The 17182-nt window shown below is 52.3% G+C and overlaps 1 protein-coding gene across 47 annotated transcripts in view; it reads left to right on the top strand.

Moving 5' to 3' along the window:
* Positions 1–17182, top strand: part of Celf4 (CUGBP Elav-like family member 4) — a 287815-nt gene that overhangs the window by 210572 nt on the left and 60061 nt on the right. For 28 of the 47 annotated variants that reach the window (XM_052741693.1, XM_052741691.1, XM_052741692.1 and 25 more), the window contains exon 3: positions 15326–15404. In XM_052741693.1, coding sequence (XP_052597653.1) covers positions 15326–15404 — 79 coding nt within the window. The remainder of the gene's footprint in view (positions 1–15325; positions 15405–17182) is intronic. The other 19 variants (XM_052741697.1, XM_052741701.1, XM_052741700.1 and 16 more) reach the window with 1 other exon arrangement.

The following is a 17182-nucleotide window of genomic DNA, read 5'->3' as shown; positions in this document are numbered from 1 at the left end:
ATTGTCCAGAGGGGCAGTGAAGAGGATCGAGCAATAAATGATACCAACCTGGGTGACCTGCACTTTGCTGGGGCCTTGACCTACTTGGCCTGTACTGCTCCAGAAACCATTCATCCAGGAAAAGTCCTCAGCGAAGAGGGGTGTGGTGCCTCAGTGGCTGGGATGAGGCAAGCTGCTAGCTATTGCTGAGCTAGCCTGTGTTCTCTACAGGACCAGGTTAGCATAAAGGTTAAAGGGAACTGCCATGGTAGATGGAGAGTTACAAGAAAGCTCCACCCAGAACACCAGCTATCCAGCATCCAGCATCCAGCATCCAGCATCCAACATCCAGCATCCAGCATCCTACCAATAGTGCTACCCTGCTAGTTAAGCCATACTCAATGCAGGTCATAATGTGTGATGCTGATGATGGTAACTACGGTAACTGAGAAAATAGCGACAAAGCCATCAATGATGGTGGTGACAGGAGGTTACATGGCAGTGGTGACCATGTGACCACTGCAGTAGTCATATGTGTTCTCAGATACATGCGTTGCTCCTAGAGCTGAGGCCAGGTAAGACATGCAGACTCTGCGGAAAGGCCTGAGGCCAATCTCATTCCCACTTCCCAACTTTTCCAGAACTGAGCCAAGAATTTCACACCCTAGCCCAGCAGCCTGGAAAAACCTGGAGTCATGTGATCTTATTGTACATCTGGTGTGAAGATTCTTATCCCCCTGCTTCAAAAATCTCTGAGCTCCATGACAACTCTTTTGAGCTAAAGATAAGGGCCAGTGGACAGTGGAAACATGACTTTCAGATGGATATTGATCATATTGATGGTAAACTCCACAAGGTAGGGGGCCTCCTTCCAGGGCATCTCCTTCAAGGTCTCTTAGCACAAGGCAGGGCTTCTGGTAGTGGGCAGCTGCCTGAATGAGTGCCATCAGGAGCAACGAGCTTGGGGCTATACTTGCCGAATTCAATGGCAGGGAATAAAACAGATTCCAGGAAAGAGTTACCTGGAGGGTTGCTAGGGCTCTGGTGGGTGGGGCTTTGCTGAAGGAAAAAGCAGTCTTCCACCAGGGGAATCTTCGGGGCCAGATATCTCAAGGCACTTTCAATAGGGCTGAAGGGAAGGCAAGTCCAAGAGGAAGGTGTGGAGCGTAGGATATGGATTCTCCCAACACATTCTTTGCTATTGGACACTGGAGCTCTGGCCAGTTCTGCAACCACTATTAGCCTGTCCCGTCTACCAGACTCCCATGCCAGTCCAAGCCTATTTCTAATGGGAGAAGGTGGACAGAGGTGACATCTTGAGAGCATGAAGAGACACAAGGAGGTATCCATTGGGCAGGACCCAGATAGGCTGCTCTGCCTGCAAGCAGGCATCAGGAGGGCAGGTAGGCCAGGGAGGACCAGGCAAGGGAGAGACAGTGAGACGGGGGATGTGGCTCAAAACCTGAGGTTACAGGGCAGCCCAGCAGCTGAGCTTGGGGTCAAGGTGATTGTGCTGGTATTTCAAAGGGCACCCCGGGGCCAGCCCCTGCCTTGACAAGACCTCAGGAGCTCAATAGACTTTCCAAACCTAATTAGTGTTTAATGGTCTGGAGAGACACAGCATCCACCGTCACTGGCCGCGCCATGGCCGTGCTGTCCAGCCGAAGGTTCTTAATTAACCTTTAAGAAGCCAATCTGCTGGGCTGCCATGAGAGGTCACACCTCTGTCCCCACCTGAATGCTCACATGTTAGGACCACACCGTCCCATGTGTGATTCCGAGGGTGATTCTAATCACCCCCTTCTAGCAGGCTTCGGGAAGTGTAACGGGGATGTGCGTGGCCGCAGGCTGCTGGACTGTGGTCAGCATGGTGAGAGGGAGGGGGCAGCGCTAGGAAATAGAGAGTGGAGAGCAGGCAAGAGGGAGACTCAGATCCCCGTGCCTGCAGGAAGTGTGTTCAGGCTGGTTCCTCAAGAGCGACCCGTCAGGGGGAGGGGTACAGGCTGAGAGTGGGCAGCCTGAAGAGGCAGGCCCTACCTGTGGGCAGAGGGGTCACTGAGCCTTCCAGCTGTTCCAGGCTCGGAAGTTTGCTGCCTGCGGCAAATATGGGACAAAATCAGGAGTGGAGTGATGGGGGCAGAGAGATGGTTTCTAATCTCAGAGAGTTGAAGGTTTTGGAGGATGAGCCCATGTGTACTGACAGTGAAAAGTGAGCCCCGAAGACTGAGAACTAACTGTGGGAACGTGTCTGGCTTTGGGCTAGAGATTATGCCAGGGAGACTAGCTGGCTGACACCCAGAATGCACCAGGAGCAGGGTCAGAATGGCAAGGTAGACTTTGAGCATACCTCACAGGACGGCGGCAAGCCAAGTGGGATCTCTAAGGAAGAAGAGGAGGAGGAGGAGGAGGGACCAGTGGCACCTCCACGCGTTCAGGCAGAAGGAAGACATGGGCTTGCCTGGCCAGTGGTAGAGCGAGGAGGATTCATGGGACAGCTGGAAGAGAGACTTGGTGTTAGATGAGGAGAGAGCACAGCTCCTTAGCCTCGAATACACACTCTACCCACGTGCCACATGTACAGCAAACACATCCCATGCCACACCTTGTATAGGGTCACCTACACCACACACACACACACACACACACACACACACACACACACACACTTACATGCACATTAATCACAAATCTACTGCCACACCCACTTAGGTCCACTCACCCATCATGTGCCCACCCACCCTTCGGTAATCACCTGCCCCTCACCCCACACTCCAGTTTTCCCGTGCATACACTGATACTTGCACCCAAGCCTGACATGCTTGCAGGCAGTGCCCGTGACCCAGAGACCCTAGCGTGTTCCAGAAGGAGGACCGTGATCGATGCTTATTAATGAAGCTGCCCCGGAGATGGCTAATTGATGGTGCTGTGCGGCTGTTGTCTGGAATTTAACCTGATTCATCATTTAGCCTGTTGGAGGCTGGAGAGCTGTGTTAATGAATGCCAGGAAAACAGGCGAGGACGAGCTGGGTGCAGGCTCACATCAGAACACTGGAGCACCAGGGGCAGAGGGAGGGAGGAAGCAGGGAGGGAGAGAGGGGGGGATGATTAAATCTGAAGCCCAGAGACAAAACAAATTCCAAAAAGCAAATGTCGCTGCCTGCTGTTCAAAGGATGACTCAGGTTTGCGCTTGGCCGACATCACCAGATTGTGGCGTGGGGATTAAGAGCAATTTCCTCTTCATTTGTCATTTACTTGGTGTGGGCTTTCTCCCCAGGCCTATGCTGAGGCTGAAGCCTTGGGAGAGAATTAAGAGGGTTCAGATTTGGGGAGGGAGTGGAAGAAACCTGGTTGGGGACAAACCTAGAAGGGTGAGGGAACAGACAGGGGACTAGGCATGTGGTTCAGGTAAGGTGAGCCAATAAGGAGGTGGGGAAAGGGGTGGATGACACAGAAAAGGGTCTTGGTGCCAGTCCCTGGGCTGGATCCTACTCCCTCTTTATGTCTACTCTGCTAGCTTGTCCAGGAGACCCGGGTCGAAATCTTCAGAGGCAATCATAGTGGCATTGTGGGCTGGAAAGTGCCAGTTGTAGATGCAGGGAGCCCCTGCGAAGGCAGGACAGGCATCAGTCCTAGGCACCTGATGGTTGGTTGAAGGAGAATCATGGAATGTTTACAAGCAAACACCAAGACCTTAGGTGTGAAGACCTGCTCAGCCAGGAGCACTGCCTTGGGAAGCAGATCAGCAACAGCAGCGGGTAAGGGGAGATGAGGCAGACCCACACTTGGGAGAGGAGTCCAGCCCCACTGATCACTAACGTTAGCCCACATGGCCCTAAGACACCCATGTGTTCACACCCAGTGGGAATCTCCCCTCCCCAGGCTGCTCTCCACTGATCAGAACGAGAGGACGTTTGCAAGCTCGTAGTTAGTTGGTCCCTGCCAGTGCAAGACTATGTGTCTAGCAATTTCACCATGAGGCCATGTGATGGGCAGATGTATAAAGTCCAAGTCATAATTGCTTTAAAAACAAAAACAGGAAAAGAAAAACATGCATGGAGGTTCACACCCAACAATCTGGGGGGTCTGAAGCAGGAGGAGTGTCATGATTTTGAAGGTAGCCTGCTCTACGTAGTGAGCTCAAGGACAACCTAAGCTACATTTTTCAGACTCTATCTCAACAACAATAGTAAACATTAACCTCAAATTATACGACAGAGCCATAGTAGCAAAACTGTATGGTATAAAAATAAAAATAGACAGATGGTGGACTGGGGGGATACGGTTTAGTCAATAAAGTGCTTGCCACGTGAGGGCCTGAGTTCAGTCCCCAGCATTTACTGAAGAGTTGGCTATAATGGCATGTGCTTCTAATCTCAGCATTCAGGAGGAAGAGGCAGGTTGATCCCCGAAACTCACTGGCCAGCCAACCAAGCCAAATCGGCAAGCCCAGTGTACAGTGGGGCCCAAGAAGAACAGAGCAGAGTGGGCTTCTAGCAGCCCTCTTCCTTCTAAAGACGGGGCAGTGAACACCGGTGTGGAGGGGTGTCATAGAACAGGTCCTGCCCACTGAGGTACTCAATAAGCATTGGGTGGATGAATGAATGAGTGAGTAAATGAATAAACCAATGTTGTGATGCATTGAAGAAATGGACACGGGTGATAATAGACCAAGTAGGGACAAGAGCAAAGGACAGGCCCTTGGGAGGGGGCAGACAAAAGGTACCACAAGTCTCTGGTATTTGGAAGCCCCTGCTTCTTGGTCATACATGGTATTTGGAAGCCCCTGCTTCTTGGTCATACACGGCCTTCCCACCATAACCTCAACTTTTCCTCAGAGGGGCAGGGAGAGCCAAAAGAGGGTTGGAGGGGGAGGATGGCTGTGGGACACCATGCTAAGAGTCTTCATTAAGCCCCATCCCCCTGCATTCTGGGAGGGTAGGTATGCCTTTAAGGGGCTAAGCAACTGCTGTCTTCACAAGCAGGTACACTGAAAAGCTAGGACTCAAATCTGGGCCTGGCAACAAAATCAGAGCTGCTTTCATCCAGAATTATCCAGCCACTGGTTTTTCAACCATCGCGCACCCCCACCCTGAAGAGGGTTAGTGACCCAGCCAGGCTCAGCAGCTAATTAGCTTGGTTTCCACGGCAGCGGCACTTAACTAAGGCTGTGAGGATCCTCCTACCTCTGCCAGCGCAGCCTTGATGGATGGGTCGGAACAGTAAGCTAAGATGGACAAGGAACCCTCGGCACTGGGGGACCCGAAGTCATGGCTGGGATGCAGGACCACTAAATCCCAGCTTCCTTAGGGTCAGAGATCCGTGGGCTCCATCTTGGCAATTCTGTTTCACCTGCCCTAGCCCAGAGAAGTGTGAACCACAAGGCCTCCTCCCCTCCTCCCCTCCTCATTGTATCGTGGACATTCAGGGGACAAGGGATACCAAACACCAACTGGGGGGTCGTCTCTGTACTGGAAGCACCAATGGGCTTGGGCTGGGCCCATCACAGGACTCAGGGATGCACCAGTCCAGGGCACAGGGACAATGGGAGAAACCTTCCTTCTAGCCCTTTAGGTGAAAGAGCAGTAGACTTTAAACAAAATTCCAGGGAAACAGGGAGGAGACGGCTCAGAGGAGGAGGAAGGTGAGCAGACGGAAGGAGTGTGGGCAGCATAAGCTGCCCACCAACAGAACAGCCTCCCAGTCCTGCCTGCTGCTACTGGCTGGACACTGTAGAGCAGAGAAGCCTGTTGCATAGCAACTGCCGGGCAGCCTGCTTGGAGGGCTGGACCAAAGAGGATGCGTAGGCTGCAAAGGGGGCTGCCTGGACTAAGGGCTCTGCACTCCACACACATTCTTAGTCCTCTTGCCAGGTTTGGCCTGGGGCACAAGGTCACTTGGGAACCAAGAAGGACATGGGATTATTGATCAGTTTGTCTAGTACCTTTCTGGCATCAGTTCTGGACTCCTATCTTCTCACAGGGCTAGAGGTGGGGCAGGATACCAGAAAACAGTGCTGGTCTTGCTCTAATCGTCTGTCTGGCATCTCTCAGGCCTCTTTGAGCTCACCCCACTCCATGCTCTTGGTAGAAGAGGCCCTGGTGGAATTCTGCCTTGTCTCTAACAAGCAGGGAACACCCAACACACAGCAGCACTCAGGCCCTGCCCGTCTTCGCAAATACAGCCTGCCTTTCCCCTCATGCTTAGTGAAAGTGAATCTCCTTACTCCTACACCCTGTCACCATCCCTACTGCTCTTTGTTATCCCTGTTAAACACACACACACACACACACACACACACACACACACACACACACACACACACACCATACCCTCCAACCCTAATCCCACCCACCCTGAGAATTCAGGAAAGAACAAAGAACGTAATGTCTACTACATGGTTATGGAAAATTCTGGAACATAAGAGAGACTTGCCACAGTTCACCCTTGTCCTGTCCAGGTGCCCAGCTCCCACCACATGCCTGACTTTACAGGTCCTTCCTCACAGCCAGAAGGCCCATTCCTATGATAGGATCCAGCCATGTTCTCAAGGCAATTAGAAGCTCTGCTGCTTCTGAGCAACTGTCCTTGAAACCCAACACTTTGACAGTGCAGAGCAAAGCATCCCAGGTCAGTGATGCACAGTGCAACAGGTGTGAGGGCCGAGCAGATGTCTTAGTCAGCAAAGTGTTCGCCACGCAAGCCCCCAGACCTGGGTTTGATCTCCAGTACTCACATAAAATGCCAGGCTCACTGAAGTGCACCTGTATTCCTAGCACTGGGAAGGCAGGGCCAGGAGGATTCCCAGGGCTTACTGGTCAACCAGTCTAGCTTAATCACTGAGAAATCTTGTCTCATAAAATAAGGTGGAGAGCAATGGAGGAAGACATCCTGTATTGGCCTCTGGCCATTACACACCATGCGTACCTGCACACACATGTGCACACACCACATACAAAGTCACAGGTGTAATCAAGTGTACTCAATCATGACAGGCTCGCAAGAAGTGGAGGCAAAGCCTCAGGACTTACTTTGTGATAAAGTAAGAGGAGGTGAGGGGTGAAGGAGGGACTTGTACACAAAACAGGGTCTCTGGGAGTGACCTGGAGGCTACCTTAAGCACTTCGCCCAAGGAATATGCCAGGGTCCTTAGTTGGCAGGTCAACTGAAGAGAGGGGTAAAAAGGGGTGAAGAGCTTGACAGGGCTGATGTATCTTGACCCAACAAGCATCAGATGGCCTCCTTGGATCAGGGAGTGAGGACAGAAGCAAGATTTATTACAAAAAATAATCTTGTCTGGAGGGCTTGTATTTCAATGGGCTCTAGATTTGCATATTTTAACAATAACCCTGCTCTTCTGTCTGGTCGGCACTGCTGGCTGTCTCTCTAAAGGGCGTTCACTGCTTCAATAAACCCTTCCTAATCCAAAGGTACAACACTGCCACTCGGCTGGAGGGCAGAAGATTAAAAGGGCCTTTCTCTTTGGTCTGGAAATAGGTCTGAAGGCAGATGACCCACTTCCAACCTCCAGGTCCTTCTGCCAGACCCAGGGACTAGGATGATGATGCCACTTGAGAGAGGACTTGGTCATCCACTTGATGAGTATGTTAAGTCCTGTGTGTGTGTGTGTGTGTGTGTGTGTGTGTGTGTGTGTGTGTGCTCCCTTGTGAATGCATAAGCCCACATGTGTGTGTGTGGAGCAAGATCAACTGCAGGTATCATTCCACAAGACACTGTCTACTTTGTTTTTGTTTGATAGTTTAAAATATTTATAAGATGGATTTTATTCATCTCTCCCTCCACCCCCCCCTTCCCTTTCCCATTGGAACCTTTCTCCTCAACAAGTCCCCCTCATGCTTCCAAAGTGTGGACTGCTTTAGGGATCCACGTGTCATCCTTTTTCAGGGACCGTGGTAATATTCCCTGCCTTTTCCCAGTCCTAGTGTATGTGATGCCAAAGCAAACACAGCTTAAGCTTTTGAGACAGGGTCTCTCACTGGCCTGGAAGTCACCAATTAGGTTAGGCTAGCTGGCCAGAGAGCCCCAGAAATCTTCCTGGCTCTACTTCCCCATCACTGAGATTGATTATAAGCACATGCTGCCACACCCAGCTTTTTCACACAGGCTTTGGGGATCATTCTTGGGCCCTCATGCTTGTCCCACAAGTACTTAATGACTGAGCTACCTCCAAGTCCTCAGTGCGTCCCACATATCCATTGTTCTGTGGCCATCACTAGGGCCTGGATGTGCATCAGCAACAATGTGGCTGTGGGCCTTCCCCGACAGAGTGGAGTCAGACATTAAACAAACCATCAAGCCTGGGACCAGAACGTTCCATCAATGCCACAAAGCAACGAAAGAAAGAACGGGGAGTGGCAGACTTGAAAAGACATCTGATAGATATTGCAGGAGCAAGAGGGGAAGCCAAGACCCACAGGAGAGACAGGAAGCCAACAAGCAGAAAAGAGATCAACAGCACCTATACCCCAGGCAGCCCTGGAATTCTGTACCCAGCCAGGCAGCCAGCTTGGTGGTGCTATGGGTGCTACTGGGGGTGTCCACAGTCAGGCCTCGCTGATGGTGGACATGTTTCCTTGAACCTCTAGCCCATCTCTTATGGAGTGAACCATATGCAATTTATTAAGGAGGCAATTAAAGCAGTAATATTTTACAAGAAACTACAAATGATGACCACAGCCTCTTTATTTCCCCTGAGAGCCTTCCTCACCAGGGCAATGGAAATCCCCAGGCAAGGGCTCACTCAGTCTTCCCTTCAACTTTGCCAGAGCCTGTGACTCTAACCCGGCACCGCATGAGGTCTTGATGTCTTGGCAGTTTTGGACAAAGGCTTTTGTCATTAATGCGTTAACTATTTTATTTGTGTGAAGGTGAAGTTCAGGGAAGGCAGCATGGAGAGCCGCATGCCTTTGTTCCCCGAGAATTGATGGGGGAGTTCATTCTCTGACCAGAAAGGGATCCTCAGCCCCAGACTTGCATGCCAGTGGCTGCCCATGCTTAGTCTCTGTTCTCAAAAGCGCCTGAAGTTGACAAGGACAGTGACACTGGAGAGATGAAGCAGGAGGATTGCAAGTTTGAAGCTAGGGTGGGCTACATGTTGTAATCCTGTCTCCGAAAGCCTGTATGGGGAGGTGGAGGACAGGAGTTGAAGAACATCTTTTAGGGAAACACCTCTGAGTAGTATCCCTACTCTCAGAAGACACACATGCTTAGAATTTAGGGCATCACTGTCTTAGAATTCTTTGAATTTCAGCTTTGAACTCCTGTTTTTTTAAGCGATGCTCTGGGACATGGTTTCGGTTTGGGATCTTTGCTTGTGCAAAAGGCTGTCTCCTTCCATGCACTGATCCCCACACATATGTATCATGGATGTTATCTGTGCCAACCAGCAGTGGGCAAAATGTAGGGATTAGGATGGAACATACTCATGGCAGCCCAGGTTGGCTGTGCTGTGACAGGGCTGGCCATAACCCAGCAGTCTGTGCCCTTTACCCCAGTACTGACCATGTCCCAGAGACAGCATACCACACATTAAGACCACTTGTCCCTGGGGGGTCCTCACTTGCAAACCAGGAAGCACCTGGGGCTCAGGGACTGCCCGTGGGAGGAAGAACCCAGAATGGAACACAGAGGGCTAGCCCTTTGAAATCAGGCCAACTACGCCTCTTCCTATACCACAGAGCTATTTCTGCCCACAGACACGGGAAGCAGGAGAGGCTGGTCCTGCCTGTCCTATATTGGGCACCCCCTTCCTGTATTCTCCTACCTTCTTCTTTCATCCTGATCCCCAACACAAAACGAATTCTTTAAAGGCAACAGTTATATGTTATACTACTGATCATGTACATGCAGGGATGCTCAGTCAAGAGGTTGGGTCTGAAGGTACCAGCCTCTAAAGAAGGGCCCATGACCTAATGAGAAATAATTTCCCTGTCATCAGGGAAATAGAAGCTGGGTGAGTACACAAGAGGACAATGCTAGGTCACCTCCAGAATTGGGTTTTGACAGCTGTCAGGCAATGAGGAATGCAGGAAGGCTCAGCCTCACCCCAGATCTCCATACCAGCCTTCAGGGAGCACATTGCTGCGGACTGTGCTTACAGGGCACAGTTGATTGTTCAGGGACCCCTGGATGTCCAGGCTGGCTCCGCTCTAGAGATGGTGTTCACCGCAGTCCCAAGAACCCTTTAAAGGTTGGGGAGAGTAAGTTCGCACAAATAAAACCATGCTCTCACATGAATCCAGTGAGCAGCCTGGTACTTACCAGGAGGAGCTGGAAGAAGGGTGCTAATCAGAGCCATCTTCCTGAAGACGGATGGTGGCCCTGCACCCTGGCTCTCAGGGATCAGGCGGCAGAGACCTGTGAGGAGCAAATGGGGCAGTATAGAGCAGAGAGGAGGCCACAGGGGTGTAGGAGGGGAGATGGAGTCAGGAAAGAGCCTGGCCTGTCTGTCAGTCTGTCTGCCCATCAGCCACAGGTCTCTACCTATGCAGAGAGCCATGCTGGACAGGTGAAGCCTTTTGACCAGCTCAATCATCGTATTTATTCTAATTGTATCATAATCGTCCCCAAGGAGCCTGGTTCAAATGAGCTTGACATTATTAAAATTTTAATGCCCAGTTTTCATAGCTGAATGAATATTTAAAGGGTATGTCCCAGCGTACGTTATGATGATGAAGAAATTAATGGAATGTCTTGTTTAATGCATGGCTATGTGTTGATGCACAGAGTGGCAGAGGGAGGGGCGGGGGACAGGGAGACAGAGCCCGAGGGAAGGGACCGGGAAGGAGCCACCTGCCTGCCCACCCTCTGCTGTTGTAAGGGGCAAAGCTGGCCCTAAATACTGATCTGGTGAGGCCAGCTCACTCCATACACATCCCTCTCCCCAAAGCAGAATCAGAGGTTGATGAGGCTGGACCTGGGTGTGGCAAGGGACAGGGAGGGGCCACTCCTTTCTGGACCCAGCCACCTGTGCAGAGCTCAGGAAAACACCGCACTCAAGCCAAATCAGTTTGCTCCTTCTGAGGAGACTCCACCTAGAAAAAAAGACCACAGTTCCCAAAGAGTCTCCACAGAGGACTGGCACAGGAAGGAGCCTTTCGCTCCTTAGGCAGCTGTTGCTGATGCAGGGAAGACCACCCCCGGCTGAGCTGACACCCCATCCCGTCCTGGAGGGCAGGATCCAGAATGAAGAACACACCTTAGGAAAAAGACACACGTGGTGGCTTTCTCAGAAGCCCACACTGTTGGGAGGTGTGGATGGATGGATGGATGACAGGGGACTGGGAGAAAGGAGAAAAGTGAGGACCAATGGGTCCAGGGATCCTGGCTTAGGCCTAAGAAATAATGTTGGCTACAGGGAGGGTGCAAGGTGCCCATTGCCCTTTCGGGTCTTCCTTTGTTCATCCTTCACTCCATATCCCTGCCCCCTTTTCCACTGGTGTCCTCCTGGCTTCTTGCCCAACCCTCCGCCACACTTGGCCTTGTCATCTTGCACCACCTCTGTGGCCTGACTTGGTACTCTCCACCCAGGCCAGCCTGCTCTGTCCACACCTCCTTCCTTAAGGCCGAACCGGGCCGTGATGAGGCTGGACCTACACAAGATGAGGAGCCGGGGAGGGCAGTCCTCCTTCCTGCCCCAGCCTCCTGCAGAAAGTCTGCTGGAGCTGGGAAACCTCCACACCACAGTCTGACATTTGACTTCTGCTGCAAAATAGGAAAGTCTGGGCCTGTCTGTTGTCTGGGCCACCCTGGCCAGCATTTGAGGCAAGCTCTGGACATTGACCACCCTTCGGTTTCGATGGAAATGACAAAATGACTCCAGGAAGCTCAGCTCAGTGGGAGCCAAGTCAGCTCCGCTCCAGTGGTCTGTGTGGAGAACCCATGGGTGCCCAGTCTGTGGCCGAGGTTTATGTGACAGGACAGTGAGAACCTAGACTCCCGCCACCAGGAAGCCCTCAGTTAAGTTGGGGGGAGACATAAGGGATGATGAGGAGTGAATGAGTCAGCAGTAAACTTCAGGGAAGGTCTAGGTGTCTGGTCCAGGCCTGGCATGGGATGAGGGACTCTTGGAAGGAGATATGCCAAGCCGAACTCAGGAGTGTAAGGCTGAGCATTCTGAGTGGTCAGGTACCAAAGACAGGGTCAGAGAGTGGCTTGAAGAGGCCAGGGTGTCTAGAGTGGATGGCTCCATGGACACGGAGAAAGTTTCATCACCTGTTGGTTGCCATGGAAAATAGGATGGATCGTGTCAGAAAAATTTCTGTCCCAGACCCTGGCAAACTGTAGGACTCTTCTGAAGAATACTGGCCTAGAACTTGGAATCTCCTCCCAGAGGCAGAGCCATCTCTCCTCCCCCCCCCCATACCCCCACCCCCACACACTCACACTGCCGCTAAGGACAAGGCTTTGTTCACACACAAGGTCTTGTTCACACCTCTGCCTGCCTTACTCAGCCGGACTGACTCGCCCATCAGAGGCCTTCTCCTCAGCTCTTCATCTTGGCTAGGATCCTCCTTAGACCACCCCTGAGCCCATTCCACATGGCTCCCAGCATCTTCCAACCCCAGAAGCAGCTGTCCGGAACACTGGGTTCGTACTAATGCTTCCATTTGCCGTCTATGTGACTCTGAGCTGGTGTCTGAATCTCGTTGAAGCTCTGTTTCTTTGACTGAAGTGACTCTCTTCACATATATTCTAGAAGTTATCATAATCTAGCAGAATAATGCATGTAGCAGCTATGGCGTCCTGGGCAACCTAAGGCCCCCACCTCTTGCAAGTGGATTTCCACCCTCAAGTGTGCCTTTTATATGGAAAAGGATGGACTCCCTGTAAGATCTTTCCCTCAGCTAGATCTCATGGACCAGATTTGTTCATTCGCTGGGGCTGCTGGGTAGTTTAAAGCACCAACATGTATTTCTCATTGCCCTGGGGGCTGGAAGTTCTAGAAGAAGGCGTGAGCAGGTTTGGCTTTGAGTGGAGTCTTTCTTCCTTGGAGAGGGGTCACCTTGCTGTGTCCTCACACGGCCTTTGTCTGTGTGCGTAGGTTCCCGTGTTTCCTCTTTGTCTCGTAAGGACAGAGGCCATGTGGGACCTGCCTTTATTACTCAGTGTAACTGTAGTCGCCTCCTTGATGCTCCTGGGTTTTCCAGATACCGTCACACTGAGGGCCACAGCCTCACAGTATGAAAGGAGGTTGCAAAACTCAGTCCACAGTGGGGACCCTGTTAGCCTTAAAGAACGGCAGGACGTTGGAGCAGGGCACTGCAGGCCCAAGGAATGAACTTGAGGGAGGGAGATATGGAAATGTGGGGTGGGAGCACGCAGGAGACAGCAGAAGCGTCTTCTACACCAAAGAATCTGTCCCGAGCTGCCCTCACTACCTGGACGTTTTGCAACCTCCACTAACTATTTGGCCCTTCCTGCCCAAGTGGCTGGGGTCCCTAACTGAAAGCTAGTCACTGTGTCGCTGGTAGTGTTGGCCCTGCCTCTCCTGGGAGCATCCTAGCCAGGTTCCTCCCAGGAAGGTATAGCTAATATTCCTGACCTCAGAGAACTATCCACTCTGAAAGCACAAAGGCTGGAGAGATGGGTGTGAGAAAAAACAGTGGTCATAACTGGGTGCCCGGGCCCAACTCTGTTAAGTCCTCAGATGGGGGGGGGGATAGGTAGTGAGAAGTGACAGGGGGCGGCTATAGCTCAGTGTTAGAGCACTGGCTAGACTTAGGTTCACTCCCCAGTGAGATGCTAAGTTCCGAACAGCAAGCCAGGAGTGACAAAACTCTCTGCTGGATCCCCTCTCCCATAGTGAGATTCCTGGCTGGCCCTCTAGACATCTCCTTTCCTTCAGAGTTTGGAACGGACTGTCTTGCTGGGGATCCAAAAGTACCCTGTCACACTTCCACACGCTGGCAGTTTGCTATAGTATGACACTCCTCCTGTGGCTGGAGGGCCTGGAGCTTTCATACAACGCACCTGTCTGTCACCCCCTTCCAGGGCTGTCTATCACGACCTGGCGGCAAAGCAGAACAGCCTGGCCCCCAGAGGCCTGGCTGGCTGGCCTTGGCTCCGGCATCTCCTTCCCCGTCCGCCCTCGCTCCGAATCCTGCCTGCTGCCTCTGTCCTTCCTTGCATGGCTCTGCCCTTCCCCTGGCCTCGGCTTCACCTTGCTGAGTCACAAACATCCCCCAGTTGTCTCGAGGCAGCCAAAACTCACTTCAAATCCTAGACTGGAAGGCAGGAGGTAGCTTGTGACTGCTGCTCCAGGCCCCGTAAGGGAGGGGAATTGGCAACAAGGTCTTAAGGTGCAGTACAAGCAAGTGCAGAAACAGCCTTTGCAGACCCTGCCACAAGAGAGCCTGGAAAAGCACTGTCTCTTGGCCTTGGCTTCTCTGTCTTTAAAATGGGGGTGCTTTCGTCGCCGCTCTCCTTGCCTCTTGGGGCCAGTTCTTGTGAGAGAAATGCATCTGCAAAAAGGGATTATGGAGGAGCATACAGGAGAAACACGGTGAAGACATAAAGAAGGTCTCATTGTGTGGTTTCTATAATTTTTATTGTCTGAAATACAGCGGGAACCCAAGGCTGGAGAGACCACCCTAGTACCTCGGAGCTGGGGTGTAACCAGCCGTGCAAGCCAAGATGCTTGGAGTTCAGAGACCCCTAGTGGCCAAATGTAGTATTGCACCAGTTCCAGGGAGAGGCCCGCGCAGGCAGTTCAGTGCCCCGGTGCCCTGACACCACACCCACAAGCATGAGAAACCTGGTGGTGTCTGCTCCACCCTCGGTCGACCTCTCTGATTGCCTTGGGGAACCCCAGTCTAGAGCTCCTTTCCAGACACAGATGTGGGAACCCAGTCCTCCGCCACCACTGTCTCTCAGGCCAGGCTTAGAAAGATGGCAGGGCCTGAAGTCAGACACTTGCAGGGACCAGCTCGGCAAAGCCAGTTGTACTGAGGGACCTAAGGCTGGACCACGGGTGTGGCTCGGGTATGGCTCGGGTACAGGAGGGCCTTCTGGGTAACGAGAGGAGAAATAAGCATGTTATCGCTCCCCAGATTGTAGTATCAGGCTATTGAGAGCTATTCAAAGAGGGTGAAGCCCTATCTTCTCCAACCTTGAGGACCTCCACCCACTCACCCCGCTGGCGCGCAGTACCAGGCTTTGGAGGATGAAGCGGTGGGCGAAGACGGGTGGAACTTTGGGAGCATGTACCTGCTTGTCTCTAGGTGTGGGGGTTCCCAATGGGGGGCGTGTCCTGCACGCTGGCATCTGTGCGCTCGAGCACTTTGGTACCAGGCTACCTGTAACGCTGTTCCCTCTACTCTGTTGCAGATGAACCGGCCGATCCAGGTGAAGCCTGCGGACAGCGAGAGCCGAGGAGGTAGTAGCTGCCTGCGCCAGCCCCCTTCACGTGAGGGCCCACTTGTCTCTGACCCCTCCCCCTCTCCTCCTTTCTTCCCACCCTGTCCGGCTGCAGCGACTCCCTACCTCTTCCTCTTCCTGCTGCTCCCCCTCAGGACTGAAGGCTAGGGACAGGACTTTGTTGTTCTGGGTGACTGATGTGGAAAGACAATAGGGAGGGGCTAGGAGACAGGGGCCTGCTTGCGGGAGGGAGGGAAGGGTTTAATACTTGTCTAAAGAAACAAGGAACCATGTAGGAGTTATCCGTTCCCATTCTCTTAGTAAGGCAAAAAAGTGTGTCTGCCTGAGTGCCGCCTAGAAAATCCCACTGCGATGGGATTTGAACACTGCCCCGTTGGGAGAGACCCAATGCTTGCAATCTTGTTCTAAGAGGAGTCGAGGCTGGGAAGGAACACATCTGAGAGATGCTGTGGTGGAGGTGCAGGCCACACAAGGCAAGCGTGGAGATAAAGATTGGAAAGGTGGATCCAAGCTGGCAGACAGATGTCTGGAAGGGAACAGAGGGAGAAGGACATGACTTTACCCACAAATGCTCACGCCATGCACACATATGCGTGCACACACATGAAAGAGATAGATAGATAGATAGATAGATAGATAGATAGATAGATAGATAGATAGATAACCACAGAAGCTCAGCCCTGGGAAGATAGGACATATGGCCAGCCAGGGACATCTCTGTTACCAGGCAACAATTCTCCTGGAAATTCAGTGCCTTTGCAGCAATACTGCTTCCCCACCTAGGCTCCAGGGTGACTTGTGCCCACCCTGGGCACAGCCCAAACTCTAGGTACCCCCTAGGTAGGACTCAACCATGCTATGATGTGAAAAGAAACTAAGAGAAAATGATAAAGAACACCTCCAGCATCAGAGGTCAGCCTCTGTCACCCAGGCTTGGACTCTTTCCACAGCCAACTGTGTTTCCCATTGGACTGAGCACACAGCCTCACCTGAGAGAAAGAAGGAGACACCTCAGCCCAAGAGAGGGAAGGGAGCCCCGGGCCCCTGCTAGGGTCCAGACTGACAGCCTTGGAAAGGAGGACGCTGCCCTTTCTGCTTCTCATGGAGTCTACCTTTAGCCCCCCAACTTCATACTTGCTTTTCACCTCCCTGGCCTCAGCACCGAGCAATGGCCTCAGGAATGTGGACAAGCTTGGTCCCTGGTCAGACCCAGGACCCCCCCCCCCAAGAGGACACTGTCCTACCCACCCATGGTAGGTCGCCACCCAAGCACCCACAGACTCAACAGGTGATGAACTGAGTAGCCAGCCGTGAGCAGGAAACCCTAGAGGACAGGGAAAGGGGAAGGGGCACCTGCTTCCAACCTCGGCCAGCAGTGAGAGATCTCGGCCATTCTTCCAGCAGGGAAGGTTCTTTCCCAGAACAAGAACTGCCTGGGAGAGTTCAGGTTACTGTTTTTATGATGAAACACCATGATCGAAAGCAAGTTGGGGAAGAAAGGGTATATTTGGCTTACACTTCCACATCACAGTCAGGAAGGAAGTCAGGGCAGGAACTCAAACAGGGCAGGAACCTGGAGGCAGGAGCTGATGCAGAAGCCATGGAGGGCTGCTAACTGGTGTGCTCTCTGTGGCTTGCGCAGCCTGCTTCCTTGTAGAACCCAGGACAACCTGCCCAGAGGTGGCCCCACTCACAATGGGCCCGGCCCTTCCCTATCATCACTAATTAAGAAAATGCTCCATGGTCTTGCCTGCAGCCTGATTTTATGGAGGCATTTGCTCAATTAAGGTTCCTATCTCTCAAATA

This window comes from Peromyscus californicus, unplaced genomic scaffold (genome assembly GCF_007827085.1).
Source record: "Peromyscus californicus insignis strain IS unplaced genomic scaffold, ASM782708v3 Scaffold_17__1_contigs__length_78620276, whole genome shotgun sequence".
NCBI lineage: Eukaryota > Metazoa > Chordata > Mammalia > Rodentia > Cricetidae > Peromyscus > Peromyscus californicus.
This window is presented reverse-complemented; position numbering and strand designations above follow the sequence as displayed.